At 49.1% G+C, this 21,163-nt stretch overlaps 2 protein-coding genes across 2 annotated transcripts in view; one reads left to right on the top strand and one right to left on the bottom strand.

The window, feature by feature from the left end:
- Positions 1-1,672: 1,672 nt before the first annotated feature.
- On the bottom strand, positions 1,673-7,238 carry ntmt2 (N-terminal Xaa-Pro-Lys N-methyltransferase). The gene is made up of 4 exons (XM_067230545.1): positions 6,903-7,238; positions 4,741-4,913; positions 2,762-3,014; positions 1,673-2,298 (listed from the first exon to the last, which is right to left on the bottom strand). The coding sequence occupies exons 1-4, from the start codon at positions 7,072-7,074 to the stop codon at positions 2,042-2,044; spliced, it is 855 nt and encodes a 284-aa protein (XP_067086646.1). The 5' UTR covers positions 7,075-7,238; the 3' UTR covers positions 1,673-2,041.
- Positions 7,239-9,663: 2,425 nt separating this feature from the next.
- Positions 9,664-21,163, top strand: part of kifap3a (kinesin-associated protein 3a) — a 19,549-nt gene continuing 8,049 nt past the window's right edge. The window contains 13 exon segments of the mRNA XM_067230456.1: positions 9,664-9,758; positions 10,110-10,241; positions 10,582-10,724; positions 10,842-10,897; positions 11,021-11,162; positions 12,141-12,240; positions 12,742-12,866; positions 13,020-13,118; positions 13,261-13,439; positions 15,740-15,902; positions 18,930-19,030; positions 20,797-20,905; positions 21,058-21,163. The exon segment at positions 21,058-21,163 is cut by the window's right edge and continues 14 nt beyond it. Of these exon segments, the coding sequence (XP_067086557.1) occupies positions 9,718-9,758; positions 10,110-10,241; positions 10,582-10,724; positions 10,842-10,897; positions 11,021-11,162; positions 12,141-12,240; positions 12,742-12,866; positions 13,020-13,118; positions 13,261-13,439; positions 15,740-15,902; positions 18,930-19,030; positions 20,797-20,905; positions 21,058-21,163 (1,496 nt within the window). The 5' untranslated portion in view covers positions 9,664-9,717.

Here is a 21,163-nt window from a genome sequence, read left to right as displayed (position 1 = left end):
CTTTCTCCCTCTCTCTCTGTTTCTTTATATCACTCTCTGTGCCACTCACTCTCTGTACATCTCTCTCCTCCTCCCTCCCTCTCTCTCCCTCCCTCTCTCTCCCTCCCTCTCTCTCCTCCTCCTCCCTCTCTCTCCTCCTCCCTCGCTCTCTCTCCCTCCCTCTCTCTCCTCCTCCCTCCCTCTCCCTCCCTCTCTCTCTCTGGTTGAAAGCATCCTGGCTCCAGAGACTGAGGTTTCTGTCCTCTATGAAGCCCACAAAGGCCCACTCTATTCTGCATCAAAGCCCCAGCAGTGTGGGCTCTGTAGACCTGCTTTCTGTTCTTCCGTCATATTCATACCAAGATATAGCCTGACCGCGAACCCATCTTCTTGCTCTGTGGTTGAAATTAACTCAAGATTTTCATTTGGATAGTGGCATGGATATCGCATAGCATTATATTGTCGTTCCCCATTGCATGTGTTGCCAGATTTCCCTTTTAAAAAATGGTTTTGGGGGGGGCTGGAACAATTCTTATATGTTTAACCCCCCCCCCCCCCCCCCGAGTAATCTCAGCTTCCCCAAACATGATTTTTGTCAGTAGATCTCACCCCCCCTTCTCTCTTGTCTATGTTTGTAAGATATACTCAGTCTGAACCCAAGCCCATTCCTCTGAGTTTCTGACGTGACTGGACACATTAGTGTTAGTTCAGCTAATATATTCAAACTGCTTTTGGGGCGCGATGGAAGACATTGAGAAGTATTAGGCATGATAGCCATGAGTGTCAGGGACACTAACCACTGCTGAAAAGGTGACAGCACATTTGGTTGCTATTTGCCGTGAAAATTACATGTACAAGTTTAACTTTGGGGCATTTTGATCTATAATTCATACGGGATGTGGAAAATGTCTGTAGTCGACCCCCCCCCCCCCCCCTCTTCTCAAAAGACTCATTCTGACGAGGGAGCACGCCATTTACCCAGTTCATCACACGCCATCTTGCCTTCAACACGTTGTTAATTTAGGACTTTTCCAAGGGGCCTTGTCCTCATTGACAAACTATCCTTTCATACAGGCACAGGCTTGGGGAAGAACAACTCCTTTTCCATTTGTGTTGAGCTCAAAGCCGCTCTCGTGGAGTGGTTACGCACGCAAACAGAATATTTGAGGGGACTCCTGGATGTGTTATATGCAGACAGCATCTGACAGGTCTGAACCAATGCCAGAGAAGATATGAAAGCCAGTACTGTCCGTCAAAACCAGGAAATAACCCCCCCTCCCCGACACACACATACGTCCATTTCAGGGCCCCAGCTGAAAGTCATTAACCTAAACAATGTGGTTCTTCTACCGTTATTTAGAGGCAAAAAATAATACTTAAGAGAATTATCGTAACCATTTGAGAGGATCTCAATTATCTCTGTCTGCCTTGGGTAAGATAGCAGCTTAGTTGTTGGCTAGAGGTGGATGTAATGTGGAGGGAAACTAGCCAATGTTTACGTAACAGACATGATTAAAATGGCCAGCTATGATTACCCATCCATAATCCTATTAACTTTTGTTTGCAGCACAGAATGAAAAACATAATTGCTGAAAGACTGAATCGCAGAACTACCTCCATATGGTGACGGAACACAGAATTACTTTACAAAATACATCTCTCCTTTCATGGCCCAGCAATGACCATGGAAAACAACGGCACCAGTCCATGTTGGTGCTGCATTTAATGACAGCAAAACATGTTGCACCAAACATCCATAAATGCAAGGTTTTTGTCTCAAAATTCCTACACTGGCCTAAAACAATGGAACATCTGTATTGTACACACAAACCTACACGACAAAGCACGTCAGTAAAAAATCTAGGTCTAAACATGAAATATTACTGGCGAAGGTATAAAACAAATACTTACTTACAAAAAGTTCAGTCTCAATATTTACACATCTTGAAGCGGAAGGGTTGGTACATGTCTAGTTACGTCCTGTATCAGTGTCCGAGTGTGTGTTTGAAAAGTGTGTGTGGTCGCATGCCAACTATGCTAACAGGTCTGCGATGTTTCTGCGCTACTTCATGGCAACCATCCACACAGGCACGATGGCGTCCGGAAACCCTTCTTGCTTCTCCACCGCCAGGACCTCCAACCCAGCTCTGAAGATGATGTTCTTCATGATGTCCAGGTGTCGGATGAGGCTGCTGTCGACGGGGTCCAGTTTGGATCCTTTGCGAGCCATGTTTTCCTTCATGATGATCACTCCGTTTGGACGGAGGCTCTTCTTGCACCGCATCAGGAACTTCATCAGGTCCTTGTCGGTCAGGTGACCTGGAGAGCAGGAAGAGAGGACTCTGATCTCAACCAATCAGAACCAGAGAGGGACCAATGTCTACGTCGCCCTCTGCTTTTCCTCCATCGCGTTTACAGTTTTCGTACCCTATGATGTCAGACATCTACTGAGAGTGACAGAGTTCGGTCAACAAACCCAGAAAGCGACGGGAGGAACCTGAGAGATTGACATTTTACATTTAGCAGACGCTCTTATCCAGAGCGACTTACAATAAGTACAGGGACATTCTCCCCGAGGCAAGTAGGGTGAAGTGCCTTGCCCAAGGACACAACGTCATTTTGCACGGTCGGGAATCGATTCGGCCGGCAACCTTCTGATTAATAGGCCGATTGCCTAACCGCTCAGCCACCTGACCCCCCCTCAAGTGGATGGCTCCCACCCTCAAGGGGTGGGAGATGAGAGAAACTCGAAGACACACCAGAGAATTTTCCGAAGACTCACATGCGACCCACTGCATCCAGATGACGTCGTATTTCTTGAGGGGCGGGCAGAGCTCCTGCAGGTTGTAGCAGTAGTAGGTCTCCACGCGGTCCGCGTCGGCGCCCAGGTACTCTTCGTGGGCGTGCAGCAGGAACTCCTCTGTCATGTCCGCCATCTCGATGGTCTCGAACAGCGGGAGGAGGACTCCCTTGGATACGCGTCCGATCCCACAGCCACAGTCCAGGGCACACTTTGTACCAGCCTTGTCAGGCCCCTGGACACACACACACACACACACATGGTCAAGTACAATGTGGCATGCATGTCAAATCTGAAGCACAACACGCAAAAAAACAAGGTTGTGAATGTTGTGTTACCTGCTGGCTGTTACCGTAATCAAAACATGTTTTTATGTATCCCCTAGCAACAAAGAGCAGTCTTCCCTCAGGTTCAGGAATCCGTGAACTCTGACCCCGAGCGACGGATGCCTTACTGGAATCTGAGTGCTTTTTCCTCTTTTTGTATTGTGCGTGCTGACCTCACTTCTCTCCCCTCTGGGAATGAGGGGAGTTCAGGGGGCCCAACCGATCTGTGATTGGATGAAAAATGGGGCCCGATGGACTTCTATGCTTGTTAGAAGACTCTTCCTGGTGAGGTGAATTACTGCCGTATTGCTGCGCTATCATGTACCTCAGTTTGACCTGTGTGCACTTGAAATCTCCCCGCTGTGCTCGATTTTAATGTAGTTGTCAACTTTAGGGCCTAGACACTTTTCACTAGCGCTAGCAGTTTTAGAGGAATATATGAACGCTTACTTTTAGAGCAGAAATTGTTTTACGGCTTTGGAATGTCCTTGCGCAATAAACAAGCGCCTTGAAAAACAGCGGAACATGGACAGACAACTCCAAAAAAAAAAACCTTGGCTGTGCAACGCTTTATATAACGTTTCAAAGGATCGTTAGTATAGACGGTGTGTAATGCAATACGTGTAAGGTAGATGGTCTTTGGCATTTTGTCAGAGCTGAGGGGGATTTGAGTCAAGATCTGGCAACCCTGATCGGATCAGTGTAGGGGGACACGGCGATGAGTGTCCATTGGATCTGCCCTCGCATGTTCCAAAGCCAGCATGGGGCCAGAGTAGTGATGGATGGAGAGATGGATGGGGTTAGATTACATGAACAGAGCCTTTCACAGCTAGGCTGGTTTCAAAGCCACATCATGCTAGGTTGCAGTGCACTGGACTGGACAGTAGCAGTCAAAGCATGCTACCTTCTACAGTGTTCCATTTGTACACAGTGTTTACATAAGCATTATGATTTAAGCCTGTGTCCATCCTATGCATTCCATACTGCCGTTATTTTAAACTGCCAAAAACCTCACGGCTCAGAATTAAAGCTCCATCAGAATGGGCCCTAAAAATAACACGACCGTAACGACACAGACATTCTCTTGAATCAACACATGCATGCAGCACAGTACCCGTGAACACACACACACACACACACAGCCACTCTCCTCAACTGAAATAACTGCAGTAAAACACTCACAACACTTTCTTATTTGCCAATTTGCACGGTGTACAGACACGTGGCTGTGTATCGAGCCTGCTGCCTCTTTCCGTTTGTGTGAGTGTGTATTGTGCATTATGCAAGTGTAATATTTGCTCAGGGTACAGGACAGATTCATAGCTAGAAGTCAGCTGGGTCTGCAGTCGGTTTATTTACACAGAGTCGGCAGCAAGTCCAGTAGACCATCAGGGACAGTTCTAGAACCTGGGGTATTTCTCTTTGTGCACAAGGGGGAAGTATTTTAATACCATCAAGACTCGATTCAAGATGAGGCCAGAAATAGACTCTGGCACCAATCCTTACTCTTGGTCTCTAGGGCATCGATGACTGCAGTATCCACGGGAAAACAGACATTCAGATGATGACTCATGTCTGTTGACGTGCATTTCAAGCCCCAAGCAGATGGCTGAGACAGTGAACGGCGACACCTACCATAAACCTGCTGAGAAATCGCCTGGAACCTTCCAGATCCACGTGGCAGATCTCCACGAAATCCCCCAACATGCCCTCCTCCGTAGCGGGGACATCCTCGTAGAACTTCTGCGCCCGGTAATAGAACTGCTTCTCCCCCTTGATGTATTCACAGGTGACGGCGTAGAGCTTGACTAGGAAGGAGACACGGAAGGTACAACAGGTCAAAGGTCACTCAGGAGAAGCAGGTGGGCAGGATGGGAGATTATAACCTGTGACTGTGTAGTGACCACCAGAGTTGACCCTCCGGAATACGATGCATTAAGGTAATTAGATTAAACGATGCCTATAAATAAGAGAACACTTGTGCATTGTAAGCTCAGCGAGAGATGGGGTATGTATCAATATCCTTAAGTTATATTTACCAGTTTTCCACTTAGCTAATGAGCTGTGTAAATACTGAAACAACATCTATGCCCTTCATATGTGAGGACTGTCATCGGCTATATGGATACATGAGACTTCGTTATCACCAAAATCGGAAGATATTGCCTTTCTGTCAAGGTGAGATTTTTACTTATTTGGGAGCTTTTTATATTTGAGTTCATTTATATGAGCCTCTTGAGTTGTCTCGATTGTAAGCTTTAAATAAGTCTTAACCCTTGTGTTATCTTCGGGTCATTCTGACCCATCAGTCATTGTGACCCACCGTCGTATTGCGACAACTTTACCGCATAAAAAAACGTGAAGCATTTTCTTTTAACCGTTGGGCTGTCTCAGACCCCCCACATTGAGAAAGTTCAAAGATTTAATTTTTTTGTATTGGGTAAAATTGGGTAAACACAACGGTGGTTCGTTATGAACCTTTGGGTCATGTCACCCGAAGGCAGCACAAGGGTTAAAGAATCGACATGTTTCTCCAGGTGGGAGTGACACACTCAGTGAGTGGAGGTCGAGAAGGGGGGGAGGGGAGAGGCGGGGAGGCAGGGGGGAGGGGGGGGCAGGGGAGAGATAAGATGTGCAGTAGCACAATTTATGCATGACGCAACATTGCTCCTTTATTATGAAGCGTTGCAGAGCCAGTTGGACCCTCTCCACAATGCTCAACACATCACACAGGACCGAGGGTCAACAAGATGGATTAGACAGTCGCAGCCAGACAATCTAGGGTTAAAAGCCCGGGCATTGCGGGCATCCCGATCGTACGTGCAGGGTCAAATGATACGCTGGCCTAGAAACGTTTTTTGGAGCTTTAAGGCGTCGGGTTTGTCACAGGGGAAGGACGTTATTCTGATCCTGGGCTGGTGTTCAACAAATGTAGTCATGTGACTCCTGAAGAAGGCTTTCAGAAGGAGGATAAGTATAGAAACACAGGGATGGATTAACGAAGCGATATGAAGAAAAAGTGAGAGGGGGTGGGATACTTGTGTCTCTCTGCCAAATAAAATGCCTGTCGACAGATTACTTGCTCTTCGTCACTCTTAATTGGGTCACGCAAATAGTGGGGTGGATAGTATTACCAGCCTGTGTACCTTTTTATCTTTGACATGAATACTTTTGTGTTATCTCACCAAAGAACATGGCCACACAACCAGATCATGTATTTGTGTGACTGTCGAAAAATCCTAGCATCGGAAGTCAAGTAAAGCTACTTATAAAAATTCCCATAAAATATTCAGCAGGACATATTAAGGGATTGTCTGGTTAACGTTTATGAAGACATGAAAGATACATTTTATGCATCTCATTAAAATTCATGGCTGCAAGTTGTAAATAATCTGACTGTAATGAATCTTCCACTCAACGACAGGAGAGGGTTAGAGCTTTCACACTCAACATACCACAACATTTATAGGACTTACTGTATTATAGTATTCTACTGGTCAATGGCTTTCAGTCAGTACAATACTGTTGGAATTACAGCAGAAGCAGCAATGCAATAACATTAATTCTTAAGTTTGTGACATGGCAAACTATAATTTCTCTATCCCGCTTGTGCGATAACCAGTATTTCAAAATATTTGGAATACACATTTCTGAATACACAGCTTTGAGACTTTGCATATGAAATGTTGCTGAGCACACACCCCCTCACACCCATCCATACCCTCTGTGTCGCTCGGATCATCCCCCCGAGAAGAGGGGAGGATTTCTGGATCCCTCCCTTCCCCAGCCCTCCTTACCCAGAGGGGTCTGCTCCAGCAGGTACAGGTAGCTGGCGAAGAACTCGTTCCTCATGGCGTGCAGCAGATGGAAGGACATGCTGTGCATGCACATGGTGTCGTCAGTCTTCTTCCAGCGGCTCGTGAACGCCTGGTGCGCGCCCTTGAACTCCATCTTGGGCTTAGAGCTCATGTCTGACCCGGGCTCGGAGAGGAGATCTGCCAGCGTAGGACTGTGCGGGACCCAGACGGGGGGAATCGTGTGTGTGACAGTGGCGTCCAGGACACTGCTCCTGCTGTATCTATAGGTTGTGTAGAGAAGCCTCTGGCAGCTTCACTGGAAGGGATCAGCATAGATCGCTTTCTCGAGAGGGGGGGCGTTGCCGACTGCTTGCCCTCGACTTAGAGGATCACCTGCTAAGGCCTTTGGTTTGGGAGGGGGGTGAAACGAGGAGCGGGTTGGGGACGGAGGGAGAGAGAGAGGGAGAGAGGGACGGAGGGAGGGAGAGAGGGACGGAGGGAGGGAGGGGGCTATCTGTTTCAGAAGGAGTCTTGTCCCTCAAGATGAATCGGCATGCAGAGTGGCAACTGAGCTACAAATACCAGCACACAGTCAAGACCATGCGTGATCTTTAACCCTTCACGGTCTATAATGTAGCAGCTAATTTTAGCCACATCTTCTTGTGGTTGTATACATGGTATCCACTTGCAGTCCTACAATGTCTTTCGTCGGCCAGTGCGCTCGCTTCTAAGTTACACACTGGGCGATATACCATTTACGTGTATCGCTGAGCAAGCCGGCAGGGCTGGAACATGTGAATATTTGGTCTCTATTTTAAGCGTTGAATGCAGACATTTCGACTCAGCTGTCCCGACGCACACGTTAAGACACCCCCGTTCACAAGGAACGATCTGAGACGTTTGCTTTCTGCCTGTCAACAGGCGCTGAATGAAACCAGGCCCACGCTTCTCACTTTTTGTCATCTCAGCGTTTCTAGGTGAGCTATGTGTCACTCTCACTCAACTGCGTGTTTGGGTTGCGCAACATTACCGACCACCTTTGGTTATGATTTGGCCCCAATAGACAAGACCGAACCATGATGTCACTGCCCTGCACTCAAGAAACACAATGTTCCCAAACGAGTCATGATCCAATTGTCCCTGACAATCCTTGTATAATTCTACCCAGGTCCAACCACAGGGAAAAGCTCAATCATCACAATAATCCATTACAAGAGTCAAAATAATTGATCATCCAACTACCGTACTGTATACAATTTAAATGAACCTATATCTCCCCAAAAAACCTTGGGGCATAGTATCAGTCTCCTGCTTCGGAGGGAAGATTTTTACCTGCTCCTGCTTTCATCACACCAAATTTAGAGACTCGCTAAGAGTGATGACATCACCTGTCATCCAAACAACAAATTCTCTCTCAAGTCAAGGGACAGAATCATATGGAAGCAAATCAGTGACATTATGCTTTGAATTTTAAAAGGCATTGAATACTTAATATAATACTTAATATTGAAATTTAAACACCACCGAATTTGTTGGTATTGAATTCACCTCTTAAAAATTTAAATGTGAATGTATTTCTATGTAAAAAAAAAAATCTGATCTAAACATTCAAGGCTCAGAAATTCAGGTTGCTCATATTCGAACATTAAAATTCAGATCCCCAAAATTAAATTAAAAATAATTAAGCTTCATAAATTCAAATAGAACAAAATTCTGTCATATCATGCATTGTAACCTAGGTTAACATATTTAGCTACATCCTGACCCGAGTCAATGGTCTATGTCACGCGCTTCCAGTGTCCTTATGACCAGTCCTTTCAGTCTGGACATCCATCAAGTCTGCCAGAGAAAAAATAAAAAAAACACAATTTGTAAAAGGTCCACTGAAATACGCTACCAAACTGCTATAAGTAACCACATGAGGTGACTTGAAACAACACTGCTAAAAAGTAATAACATCCCTTGGAACTTTCAACAATAACCGTTTTGACCTCTCGATCCGTTCCTTTAGGCTGAATGGTCAATCTTCGGAGAAATGTAAAAACGCCCCTGTTTTTTCCCTCTGTTCCTTTTAATTAAACATTAAATGAACATACTGGCCTGTGAAGTTGAATTATTATTTTGATTTTTAGAAGCACCAGACTGTGTAGTTGATGAAGTACACATTTGTTTAAGGCTGATATCATATAATTTGCACTGAGTCGTGGTGTTAGACGTTGACTAAATATGGGAATGTTCATTCACGTGGCTTGTAAATGTGCATTCACTTAGCGCTTAAATTTAAACAGACAGTAATAGCCAGCGTATGATGGTTTTAAATTGATCACCTGCTGTTCTCATAGGAAAGGGGCTCCGTCGAAGATGTTTGCCTATAATATTGAAGACAGATGTTGTGAAATTTTGATTTGACAGCTGTGTTAAAAAATAAAATAAACGGTTTTTCAACGCAATGCTGTAGACCTAATAAGTGTTTGATATATTGTCATAAACTGCGAAATCCAACCAAAGGTGCATGGATTCTGGCTGTTCCCGTTACACGCAGTACATTCCTCTCCACACCTATAGATGGCGATGAGTTGCTTTCTTGTTCGAATGTTGACATTTAATTTCCCGCAGAGGTAAACTGAATGACAGCGTTGCATGCTGGGAAGAAGGCTTCGCCCATAGCAACAGCAAAGATACTCATTGGCAACAGCGAAACCTCAAACCATAGATAGAGCTATATATATATAAAAGCCTCAAACGATGAGGGCAGCGTCCTAGTGATACTGATCGAAAAGGGGTTATTCAATGTGATTTCTTTATCGTTTCTGAAATGGAGAAATTGCAGACGGAAGATGCACGATATTTGAAAAGGTAATGTTTTGCTGCCATACAGTACATACTACAGTACTATATCATACTGTAGTCAACAAGCGAAGCGCACAGCATCATGAAAGATGTTTATGTATTTCTGAATCTGAGCTCGTCATCGATGTTTTGACAGTCTGGCCAGCGCAGCCGCATTTGTCGTAGTACAATATTAAAGCTTGCCTGTTTTTTAATGAGTCTATCTTGCAACAGGAAAAATGTCTTTTTTGTTGTTGTGAAGAATATGTCTTATAACTCAGGCTTGTTACAGTGGAAGGTATGGATGACATCACGTCATCCACATTCGCTTACGTCATTCTTTTAATCAATCACATCATGTCTCCGTATTATTCAAAGGAAAATCAAGGGTGGCAGTTTGGACGTGCATCCTACTGAGAAAGCCCTTGTTGTTCAGTATGAAGTGGAGGCCACTATCCTTGGAGAAACGGGGGACCCCATGATCGGGGAAAGAAAAGAATGTCAGAAAATGTAAGTAGCCTAACATTTACCAGGCTATGCAGGGAGTCAGGTGGCTGAGCGATGAGGGAGTCGGGCTAGTAATCTGAAGGTTGCCAGTTCGATTTCTGGCCGTGTCAAATGACGTTGTGTCCTTGGGCAAGGCACTTCACCCTACTTGCCTCGGGGGAATGTCCCTGTACTTACTGTAAGTCGCTCTGTATAAGAGCGTCTGCTAAATGACTAAAATGTAAAATGTATCCAAAGGAAAATATCGATAGTTTGTGTTTCAGTGTATATCTAGACCCACATAAACGGTATACACAACCAGGCAATGATTTTAGGTTTAAAAAAATGTATTATCTATTCACAGCATCCGCCTCAAAAGCTTGAACGTCAACACAGACATAGCTTCTCTCGCTCGCAAGGTTGTGGAAGAATGCAGGCTCATACAGCCGTCCAAGCTACCAGAGGTGGAGCAACTGCTGTTCTACCTGCAGAACCGCAAGAAAACTGGTGAGGAGGACCCAAGAACCCTGGTGGACGAAGACATTGGAAGATTGGTAGTGTCAGGGAACCCTTAATCAATACATTTCCCTCGTGTTAACCACCGACCTTACGCTGTTTTTACAGACAAACGAGAGAAACGACTTTCGTCAAAAGACATCTCTCCGTTCGAGGGCATGGAGGTAGGTTGTGGCAGTGAGTGACTTGAGTTTTCCACATTTTCCACAAGATTCCCAGAAACATGTCTTCCCCGTTGTCATACTTCACTACTTCTCTTCCTGGCCTTTCTACACGTGAATGTGTAGCTGGACGAGGAGGCCAACATCAACAGCATCGACGAGTACGTGGAGCTCTTGTACGAAGACGTCCCCGAGAAGATACGAGGAGCCACTCTCATCCTCCACCTGGCTCGCAACGCCGACAACCTGGAAGAGCTCCTGCAGAACGGTACGTTCCAAACACGGGCCCCCGCTGGGAAAACACAGAATGGTACGACCTGTATTTGCACTGTCGGCCGTGGGCCAGGCCGTTCGGCTCAGTGTCAGTTGTTGATCTAATCCGCTCTCCCGACCAAGGGTCCCATCCCAATCATGTGGAAACACGGCCCAGCCCCCGCCCCCGCGCCCGTTCCCTTCCGTGACGACCGAGCTGTTTTCTCTCACAACAGCACGGAACCGTCGTCCATTACATCTGTCTTGGGATGGCACAGGTTCATTTGTAACTGTCACAACGCATCACCGGTTCACTTTGTCCTGTCGCGAGGCATCTCGGGGTCACATGGTGATAAGAGCCGAGCATGTGAAAAGTGAGGCCTGGGGTCCGGGTGGAAAGGGGAGAGGGCCGCGGGGAGGTGAGGCCATGTGATACGTGTCTTCACCGTGAGGATCGCCCATAGCTCAAGCTCAAGCCCCCTAGTTGTAACATTCCTCTTTAGTTTCTTTATTTTAACCTGGAGTTGCAGCCTCTATCGTAATTCAATTTTTTTTTTTTTTTTTAATGTTTCCTGGCTTCCCAATACCAACGAGCACGCTCCCTTCCTCTAACCCTAACCCCAACGAGCACGCTCCCTTCCTCTAACTCACACGAACTCCCCTCTGTCCACGCCACAATTTTAAAATTATTTTTCCTCTCTTTCCCTCTCTCTCCCTCTCCTTCTCCCTCTCTCTCCCCCCTCTCTCTCCCTCTCCTTCTCCCTCTCTCTCCCCCCTCTCTCTCCCTCTCCCTCCCCCCTCTCACTCTCTCTCCCCCCTCTCTCTCCCTCTCTCTCCCCCCTCTGCCCCTCTCTCTCCCTCTGTCTCCCTCTCTCCCCCCTCTCTCTCCCCCCTCCCTCTCCCTCTTCCTCTCTCTCCTCCCTCCCTCTCCCTCTCTCTCCCTCCCCCCCCCTCTCTCTCTCACCTCCTCTCCGGTGGGTCTGCTGCTCATCAGAGACGGCCCTGGGAGCGCTGGCCAGAGTGCTGAGGGAGGACTGGAAGCAGAGTGTGGACCTGGCAACCACCATCATCTACATCTTCTTCTGCTTCTCCAGGTACTTCCTCTGGCCAGATCGCCGTCGTTTCAGTTTCCCCCCTTCCCATCTCTCGTTCTGACAGCAGTCACACTGGAATGACAACATTCGGTGTGAAGCCTTTGCTTTCCAATAGGGGAATGGGAAACACCTAAATTACTCTCGATAGAATAATATATAAACTGCTGTCAGGGTGGATTTGAGCTGAGGGGAGATGTGCACGGTTCTGAAAACTGATCGTCATATTTGGCCCTCGTCCACGGCTGTGTTATGGGATTTTGAAATGCTCTGGCTCGGGGTCGGGCTGATTCCAAGTGGGGCCAGGGAGTTCTGTTTGATTGTACGTGTCGTGGCATTATTCCTCACATTTTTCTTATCTGGATTACAGTCCTTGGCAGGTGATGGAGTACTTTCAGTCAGGGATCTCAACTGGGATTCCAAAGTTGCCTGAATCGATCAGTGAAAACGTACGCTCGGATAACTGAAAGGGCTCTTCTTCCTGTTGTCCTTCTCCCTCCCCAGCTTCTCCCAGTTCCACGGACTGATCACCCACTACAAGATCGGAGCGCTGTGCATGAACATCGTGGAGCACGAACTGAAGAGGTACGACCTCTGGCAGGAGGAGCTGCAGAAGAAGAAGAACGCTTATATCCTTCAACCGTAGTTCAAAGGTCAAATGGTGCCTCTGTGTCAACATGAATCACTGTGTTTACGGGTCGGCGGATGTGGAAGTGAGCTGTTTTTGTTACGGTGAACTGCCGCTGCCATACTTTTCTCCAGGTTCCTTAACTGATCCCCACGTGACGAAGACCCCGAAAACCAGAACTTGAAGAAGGATCACGAGAAAGCCTTCAAGAAGTACCAGGGTCTCCTGGCCAAGCAAGAACAGCTTCTACGAGGTACAGTACCCACCCACCATCACCGACACGGTCATAGGACGATCCGGGGGGAAAAACAAGCACAGTAACTCCCTGAGGGAGATGGTTGATGTCTCGTGACACTGCGTCGGTATCTTGAATCCTTGTTCCCTGCTGACCTCAGTGGCCCTGTTCCTGCTGCTGAACCTGGCGGAGGACACTCGCACAGAGCTGAAGATGAGGAACAAGAACATCGTGCACCTGCTGGTGAAGACCCTGGAACGGGAGGACGAGGAGCTGCTGCTGCTGGTGGTGTCCTTCCTGAAGAAGCTCAGCATCTTCCTGGAGAACAAGAACGACATGGTGATCCTTCTGTCTGTGTTGGTGTGGTGGTTCTCCAGTCCCGGTCCTCGGGCACCCCACTGGGAACATCTAGAACTTGCAGGGCCAGGGGGGCATTAGAACCGGGATTGAGAACCACTGGGTTTAGCGTTAGAGCAGGTCCGCTTCTACTGTCTCTCCTTCTTTAATGTTTAATTGTTGATTTTATTGTTTGAGCTGGGTATGGCACACGCTTGAGTCGTTTTTGTGTTTCACTGTAAATCGAACCTTTGTCTGAGGATAGGACACACACACACACACACACACACTTTGTCCAATTCATGTTTTGTATCCCTCCAAAACACCATTGTTACACGCTACAATGTACAAACCACTACGTTCATTCTGAGGCTTTTTTGTGAAACTGATGTTAATCATTCTGGATACAAGAACTGTTCTCAGTGTCTATTTTTAGGTAGATCACGTCTTCTAAAGCAGTAACAGGACCTCAGCTTCTCTCTCGCTCTCTGTCTCTCTTTGCTCCAGTCTCTCTCTCCAGTCTCTCTTTGCTCCAGTCTCTCTCTCCAGTCTCTCTTTGCTCCAGTCTCTCTCTCCAGTCTCTCTTTGCTCCAGTCTCTCTCTCCAGTCTCTCTCTCCAGTCTCTCTTTGCTCCAGTCTCTCTCTCCGGTCTCTCTTTGCTCGTCTCCCCACCAACACTCCCCCACCTGGATCCAATCTGGGCCGTTTGTGTGCCTTTATCAAAACCAGACTGAGTTAGGAACCGTTTTTATCTCCTTGTTTCCCGTTTTGAGTATCTTTGACTCAGATTAAAGAACCCTCGGGGGGGGGGGAGGTTGGAGCCAACCAGACAAATGTCCCTACCCCCCCCCCCCCCCCCTAAAAAAAAGACTAGTTTCAACACTCTATTTAGCCCACTATATCAGTTTACATTAGCCGAGAGATTTCCCTCTGGGTCTGTATGTTTGATTAGCTAAAAATAAGAGATTGTTTCTTGACGATCTGTCATCCGATTCTATTCCACACACCATCGCCATGTCTCGAACAGTCCCAATCCAGATATCAGTTGTTAGATACTCTGATTAGGGTGTTTTGATTGTGATATGCCTATATACTGGGAAGGCCCTCGTTGTGGATGGTTCACCGCGGGTTTGGGTCTTTGGTTGGGGTGGTGGTAGGGTCTGTGATGGAAGTGGTGCACAGAAGCCCTGTTTAATTGGGATCAGGTTGTTGTAGGCTGGTTCCCCGTCTGTGGCGGGGCCCGAGGGAGAGACCGCAGAGGGATATAGGATGTGTGGACGTGCTAGCCTGTACCGTGCTGTAGAGCAGAGGGATATAGGATGTGTGGACGTGCTAGCCTGTACCGTGCTGTAGAGCAGAGGGATATAGGATGTGTGGACGTGCTAGCCTGTACCGTGCTGTAGAGCAGAGGGATACAGGATGTGTGGACGTGCTAGCCTGTACCGTGCTGTAGAGCAGAGGGATATAGGATGTGTGGACGTGCTAGCCTGTACCGTGCTGTAGAGCAGAGGGATATAGGATGTGTGGACGTGCTAGCCTGTACCGTGCTGTAGAGCAGAGGGATATAGGATGTGTGGACGTGCTAGCCTGTACCGTGCTGTAGAGCAGAGGGATATAGGATGTGTGGACGTGCTAGCCTGTACCGTGCTGTAGAGCAGAGGGATATAGGATGTGTGGACGTGCTAGCCTGTACCGTGCTGTAGAGCAGAGGGATATAGGATGTGTGGACGTGCTAGCCTGTACCGTGCTGTAGAGCAGAGGGATATAGGATGTGTGGACGTGCTAGCCTGTACCGTGCTGTAGAGCAGAGGGATATAGGATGTGTGGACGTGCTAGCCTGTACCGTGCTGGTACAGTGCTGGTTTCTATGTGTCGATGTTTTTTGCACGTAGGTTTGACGGCCATGTCGGCCTGTTCTGTACCGTACTGTGGTGGGGGTCTCAAGGCTTGGACATGGGCTTTGATTTATCAGCTCAACACCTCCACCTACCTGTAAGCTGTGTGTACTTCCTCTGACGGGAACTGGAGCACAGGGGTTACTGTGGCCGTTGTGGTCTCTGCTTTGAAAGACAGGGAGATGAGTTACATTTAGTCATTTAGCAGACGCTCTTATCCAGAGTGACTTACAGTAAGTACAGGGACATTCCCCCGAGGCAAGTAGGGTGAAGTGCCTTGCCCAAGGACACGTCATTTCGCACGGCCGGGAATCGAACCGGCAACCTTCTGATTAATAGCCCGATTCCCCATACAAGTTACCTTGTATGGGCTAGTATTGATGTGTGTGCGTGTGTGTGTGTTGCCAGGCGGAGACCTACGCCGTGGAGAAGCTGTCCCGGTTCGTTCCTAGCGGGCACGAGGAGCTCCAGTGCACCACCCTTCGTCTCCTCCTCAACCTCTCCTTCGACACCGGCCTCCGAGGCCAGATGGTCGAGGCCGGCCTCATCCCCAAGCTGTCCGCGCTGCTCGGTATGCGCTGTGTGTGTGTGTGTTGTCGGTGTGTGGTTGCTACTTGTCTCACATGCAGATGTACGCATGAAACAGGCATGTAACATACATTTCCAGCTGTATATATAAAACGCTGGTCATGTTTTCGCTGCCCCTGGTTCGTTACGAAAAATGCCAAGCGAAAACATATGATCCCCTCCCCTCAAAGCAGCTTTTCAGACGCAGGCTTTCAGCTCCCACACTGCCCCAGTGTGCCTCAGACTGGGTGTCTGCGTGCTGGAGGCGCAGGTGTGGCCTCTTATAAAGCCCTGGACGGAGGTTGGCTCTGGTGACCATTAGAGAAATGACTTCCTGAAAGCAGATCCAGCGTGTGATTGGTGCGTTAGCTCATCCAGGGGGTCATGTGGTTTGCTCGGGAGCGCCTGTGACGGGCCTTTTGAAGCGTCTCCAGGGAGAATCGGGTATCGTGCATAATTAATATAATATATTTGTTAGAATAACACTCCGGGCCCACAGCATAAATGTTGTTTTTGTAGGAGCGGGCCGGATAGGTGGAGGGCTCTATGGAGATTTCGGAAGACGACTTTCTTTTTTTCTTCCACTTTCAGTAAACGAAAAGCACACACGAGCATACAAACCAATTGTCTTGTTTTACACCTATCCAAGACACCCAAGTCCATTATCTTGGTGTGGGTGAAATACAATGAAAATGTTTAAGCTTTCATTTAGGGAGACTATGTTCTTGCTCGGTCAAGGTGCTTACCCGGCTGGTCTGCTGCTCCTGGGAATGTTGCTGTGAGAATGATTTACCTTTCACTTTTTGAGGGCTCGATTTTCCCCCGTCCACGTCCAAACGTCGACCCCTGTCATAACAGCCTTGCTTTCTGTGACGGACGGACAGAGGCTAGCTATGTTCCTGTACGGCCGGGGCGCCAACTAAATCTTCATTGCTGTCCACCTGTGCAGATTCCTGATTCATGTCTCTCAAACTTAAGACATCCAGCGCTTCCTCGTCAATCCTGCTCTGTCTTGCCCCCGTCCCGGCGGAGGATCGGGGGGCTCTGGTCCGGGGGACGCCCCCCTCTTATCTCCTGCCCGGGGGGCTCGCAGCGGCCCCGACCCGCCAGAGCCCGCGGGGGTCGCGACCCCCGCAAGATAAGATGAAAGGGAGGAGGGGGTCGGCTCCTTCTCATCTGCGCCGCCCTCCAGATCGCACCGACTGAACGACAGGGATTTAGGAGGTGGCGGGAGAGGCCTGCCTTCACCTCTGCCTCCTCACCACAGACCTGCGGGTGGAGCTCACCGCCACAAACTGGCCTCATCTCCATCATCGCTAGGGTTACATCTACATTACATTTACATGTAGTCATTTAGCAGACGCTCTTATCCAGAGAGACTTACAGTAAGTACAGGGACATTCTCCCCGAGGCAAGTAGGGTGAAGTGCCTTGCCCAAGGACACAACGTCATTTTGGCATGACCGGGAATCGAACCAACAACCTTCTGATTAATAGCCCGACTCCCTAACCGCTCAGCCACCTGACTCCCTGGTTACACAACCTTGATACTGACAGCGAGTCTGATGTATGTCACTAGAGGCAACGAAGGGATGGGATTCCCTTATCAGGTGTCATAAATCACATTCAACATACACTGTATGTTCTCACTGTAAAGTGTGGCTTTTTAGGGGTTTTTTTTACGAGAGAGTGCTGTAACAAAACGATGACACTGTTGTCAAGCAGAGCCCGGATCCTCCTAATGCGTGCGGGAGCAGTTTTTATGAAGGCTGGGTGGTTCTAAATCAGGCCAGGGTGTAATTGGAGTTTAGCTCTCCCACTAACTGCCCCCGAACAGTCTAGTTAATTCTTAACAGCTCCCTTCGCCTTTTTTCGTGTGCTCCAGCTCCTCTGGTGTTTTGAACATTTAACGGGGTCTCTCTCCTCGCCCATAAAAGATCCTCCTGTGTTCCTACCGGTGAAGCGAGGGGGTTCACCAGGTCAGGTGTGTGTGTGTGCCTGCATCTTTTTTTTGCGTGCCAAGGTCACTTGCGACACACACTGCCCCTGCGTGTGTGTGTTGGAGTTTGTGGCGTGTGCGCACTCATGAATGTTTGTGTGTGTACGTGCAGTACACACTCTTCTCAGGTAAAGTGTGTGTGTGTGTTACAAGGTATTGGTAGAGGGGGTCGGTTGTGAAGGGGGGGGGGGGGGGGGAGTCTAATGAGAAGCACATGTGCCGGCCAATTGCGCGGCGGCGTTGGAAGGACCCGAGCGGCGAAGCTCTGACTTATTAAAGGCAGTAAAATTTAGGCTTCCTCCTGTTTTCCCAATTAAACCTGGAAGCCGTCTTTTTTCGGCTCTCCACCCCCCCTTGTTTCCAGGGGTGCAGTGTGCACATCTGGATCCAATAGGCAGCGATAAGGCTGCCTTACGTGGTCCCTCAGCCTGCCTGAGACCAGTTAGAGCTGGCCATGCCCTGTGGTCCGGCAGGGTGAAAGAGGAGGACCCGGTCGTGGTTCTGACCCGACCCAGGCCCCTCCACTCCTGGAGGGTTCTAGTGGCAGGCCCCTGGTACCCCCACCCTGGTACCCCCACCCTGGTACCCCCACCCTGGTACCCGTCCCCTCCACCCCTCCCTCCCCCAGTGCTGGCTACTTCTCCTGGCTCTGGTCAGGGTCAAACACATAAACACTCTGGGCTAGCTGACAGGCTAACACTCAATCACACTCTCTGTCTTAGTCCTCGGGGCTACAGAAGACCACTCTGGTACAACGAGGATGTGTTTGATTGCTTTGGAACAGAGTACAATCCCAACCCAAGTTATTTCACTGTATCAAACATAGTTAGTGTGAATTATGTTCCAATAAACAGTTTGTGTGTATATATATATATATTTTTTTTTTGTAACCTGTATTTGTGATAAACATTCCCCACATTCATTTTCCTCATCTTGCATTGGCAAGTCCACGGAGGAGAAAGAGCAAAGCTCCTCATTCATTCATCCCTCCATCCCTCCTTTCACGCTCGCCGCTTGTGTGTTTGTGTTTCAGCTGACGAGGACCAGAGGTCGCTGAGCATGGGCATCCTGTACCACATCAGTGTGGACGACAGATTCAAGTCCATGTTTTCCTACACAGACTGCATACCGCAGGTAAGGCTGGCTAATGTACGGCCGCCTGGAGCCGCGCGTGGCATTAGCATCGCCGGCTAACAGGCCCAGAATTATGCATGAGGGGGAAGGGGGTGGGGGTGGTTGAACGCTACATCTGCACCTAAACCGCCGTGGGACAGCTGCTCAGTCTTTGCGCTGACAGGGATGACAGCCTTCTGTTTTTCCTCTCTCTCCTTCCACTCATTGAAGTGCCGGAGAGAGAGAGAGTGAGAGAGAGAGAAAGAGAGAGCGAGAGAGTCTTGCGTCATTCAGCGAACCCCCTAACTGAAAAAGCGACCTTTCCTCTAAGAAACCTATCCCGGTGTCCTTTGCGGATCTGGACTTCTTTGCCGTCGCGAGGTGTGGAGGTGGACTGAGTTTAGCCTGGCGAAGGCAGAGCGGATCCTGGACGCGTCCAGAATCCCTGGTCGTTCGGTCCTCTCTCTCATCATCGGCGATTAGCCGGGCGTGTGCGGTGTTTGTTTGTCTGAGATTAGGCGTAAATGCCGGCCAGATGCTGCAGACTGAACTCGGCTGTTTGTTCAGTGGCTCCGTGTCACCAGTGGTCTTGCCCCGAGGCCTCCGCGGTCGGGAGAGGATGCTAGGTAGCACCATGACCAGGAAGTGACCCCCGACCCCGGCCCCAGGCCCTGACTCTCTCCCCCCTCTTGGGACTGGCGCGTCCATCCCTCCTCCGTCCCTCCTCCCTTTCTCCCTCTCGGTCCTCCAGGTAGCGTGACATCACTTCCTCCTCACACCCCCCTACCCTCCTTCAGCAGGGTCAGGGGGGTCACCTGGTGTGGGAGGGGAAAAGGCTGACCAAAGGTTCCAGAAGGGGGGGACGATTGTGAGGGGAGAGAGGGGGTGGTTGTAGTCGGGGTGACGGGGTGTCAGCAGGGCCGGGCTGGGCCGGGCTGGGGCTCTCTCTCTGGTGGCTGGCTGGCCTGTGGTAAATAAGCAGAGGCAGGTGCCAGAGAGTCTAGACGAGGCTGATTTGGGGTCCGGGGCCCCTGGTATGTGATACCCGACGCGGGGGCCCGACCAGGACCTGTGTGTGATTGCACACTGCTGACTCCTCACAGGGAGGGAGGGAGGGAGGGAGGGAGAGGCGCAGAGCAACCCCTGCTTAAAGCCCTTCCTGTTTAATGTAAAATCAGCGCAGGAGAGACAGGAGACGGGGGAGGGGGGGCTGGAAGAGAGAGGGGGCTGGGGGAGGGAGGGGACTGGGGGAGGGAGGGGACTGGGGGAGGGGCAAAAACAGACCTTTCTCTCTCTCCCTCTCTCCTGGTGCCTTTCCTCCTCAGACTCTTGGTGACCGACTCTCTGACATGATTGGATGAGACTGCAGGATGCTCTTCATAAATGAGGCCTTCCATACTTGACAAATTGCCAACAGACACACAAGGAAGAATGCCTCCCTTTCTTTCATCTCTCTCTCTCTCTCTCTCTCTGGGCCCTCGACCTTTAAGCTTACCTCAGCAAAGACCATCTCCTGACAGTGATTACTTAAACTGTCACATCAATTCTCCATGGCAGTTATGTACAGTAGACCAGTGTCATCAACATAGCAGTTATGTACAGTAGACCAGTGTCGTGCAATGAGGATGTGCCTCACAGTCTGACCTCATCCAGTTAATACTCCCTGCAGTAAAGAGGAGGGCCTAGCAACAGTGACCTAGTGTTTTTAACAACCTCTGATTGGATGGTTCTGCCAGCGGCGTACAGCTGGGTGGACTAACGCCGGCGTTTGATTGGTTGATTGACAGCTCATGAAGATGCTGTTTGAGGGAGCTGAGAGCCCCATGAACGCTGAGCTCATCTCCTTCTGCATCAACTTGGCCGCTAACAAGAGGAACGCCCACGTCATCTGTGAAGGTACACACACACTACACACTCACACACACACTACACACTCACACACTCACACACACACTACACACTCACACACACACTACACACTCACACACACAATACACACTCACACACACACAACACACACACTGCTAACTGCTGCTTGGCCCTCTCAGGTAACGGTCTGAAGATGTTGATGAAGCGAGCTCTGAAGATGAAGGACGTTCTGATGATGAAGATGATCAGGAACCTGTCTCAGCACGACGGCCCCACCAAGGGCCT

This window comes from Osmerus mordax, chromosome 27, assembly GCF_038355195.1.
Source record: "Osmerus mordax isolate fOsmMor3 chromosome 27, fOsmMor3.pri, whole genome shotgun sequence".
Taxonomy (NCBI): Eukaryota; Metazoa; Chordata; class Actinopteri; order Osmeriformes; family Osmeridae; genus Osmerus; species Osmerus mordax.
This window is presented reverse-complemented; position numbering and strand designations above follow the sequence as displayed.

Bases quoted from the DNA above. Each gene is read 5' to 3' on its own strand.
- ntmt2 (XM_067230545.1), bottom strand. From the start codon at position 7,074: ATGAGCTCTAAGCCCAAGATGGAGTTCAAGGGCGCGCACCAGGCGTTC. The intron at 4,914-6,902 runs GTAAGGAGGGCT...TCTCCTTCCTAG, and splicing joins GCTGGAGCAGACCCCTCTGG to TCAAGCTCTACGCCGTCACC. The intron at 2,299-2,761 runs GTGAGTCTTCGG...CCTGCTCTCCAG, and splicing joins CTGGATGCAGTGGGTCGCAT to GTCACCTGACCGACAAGGAC.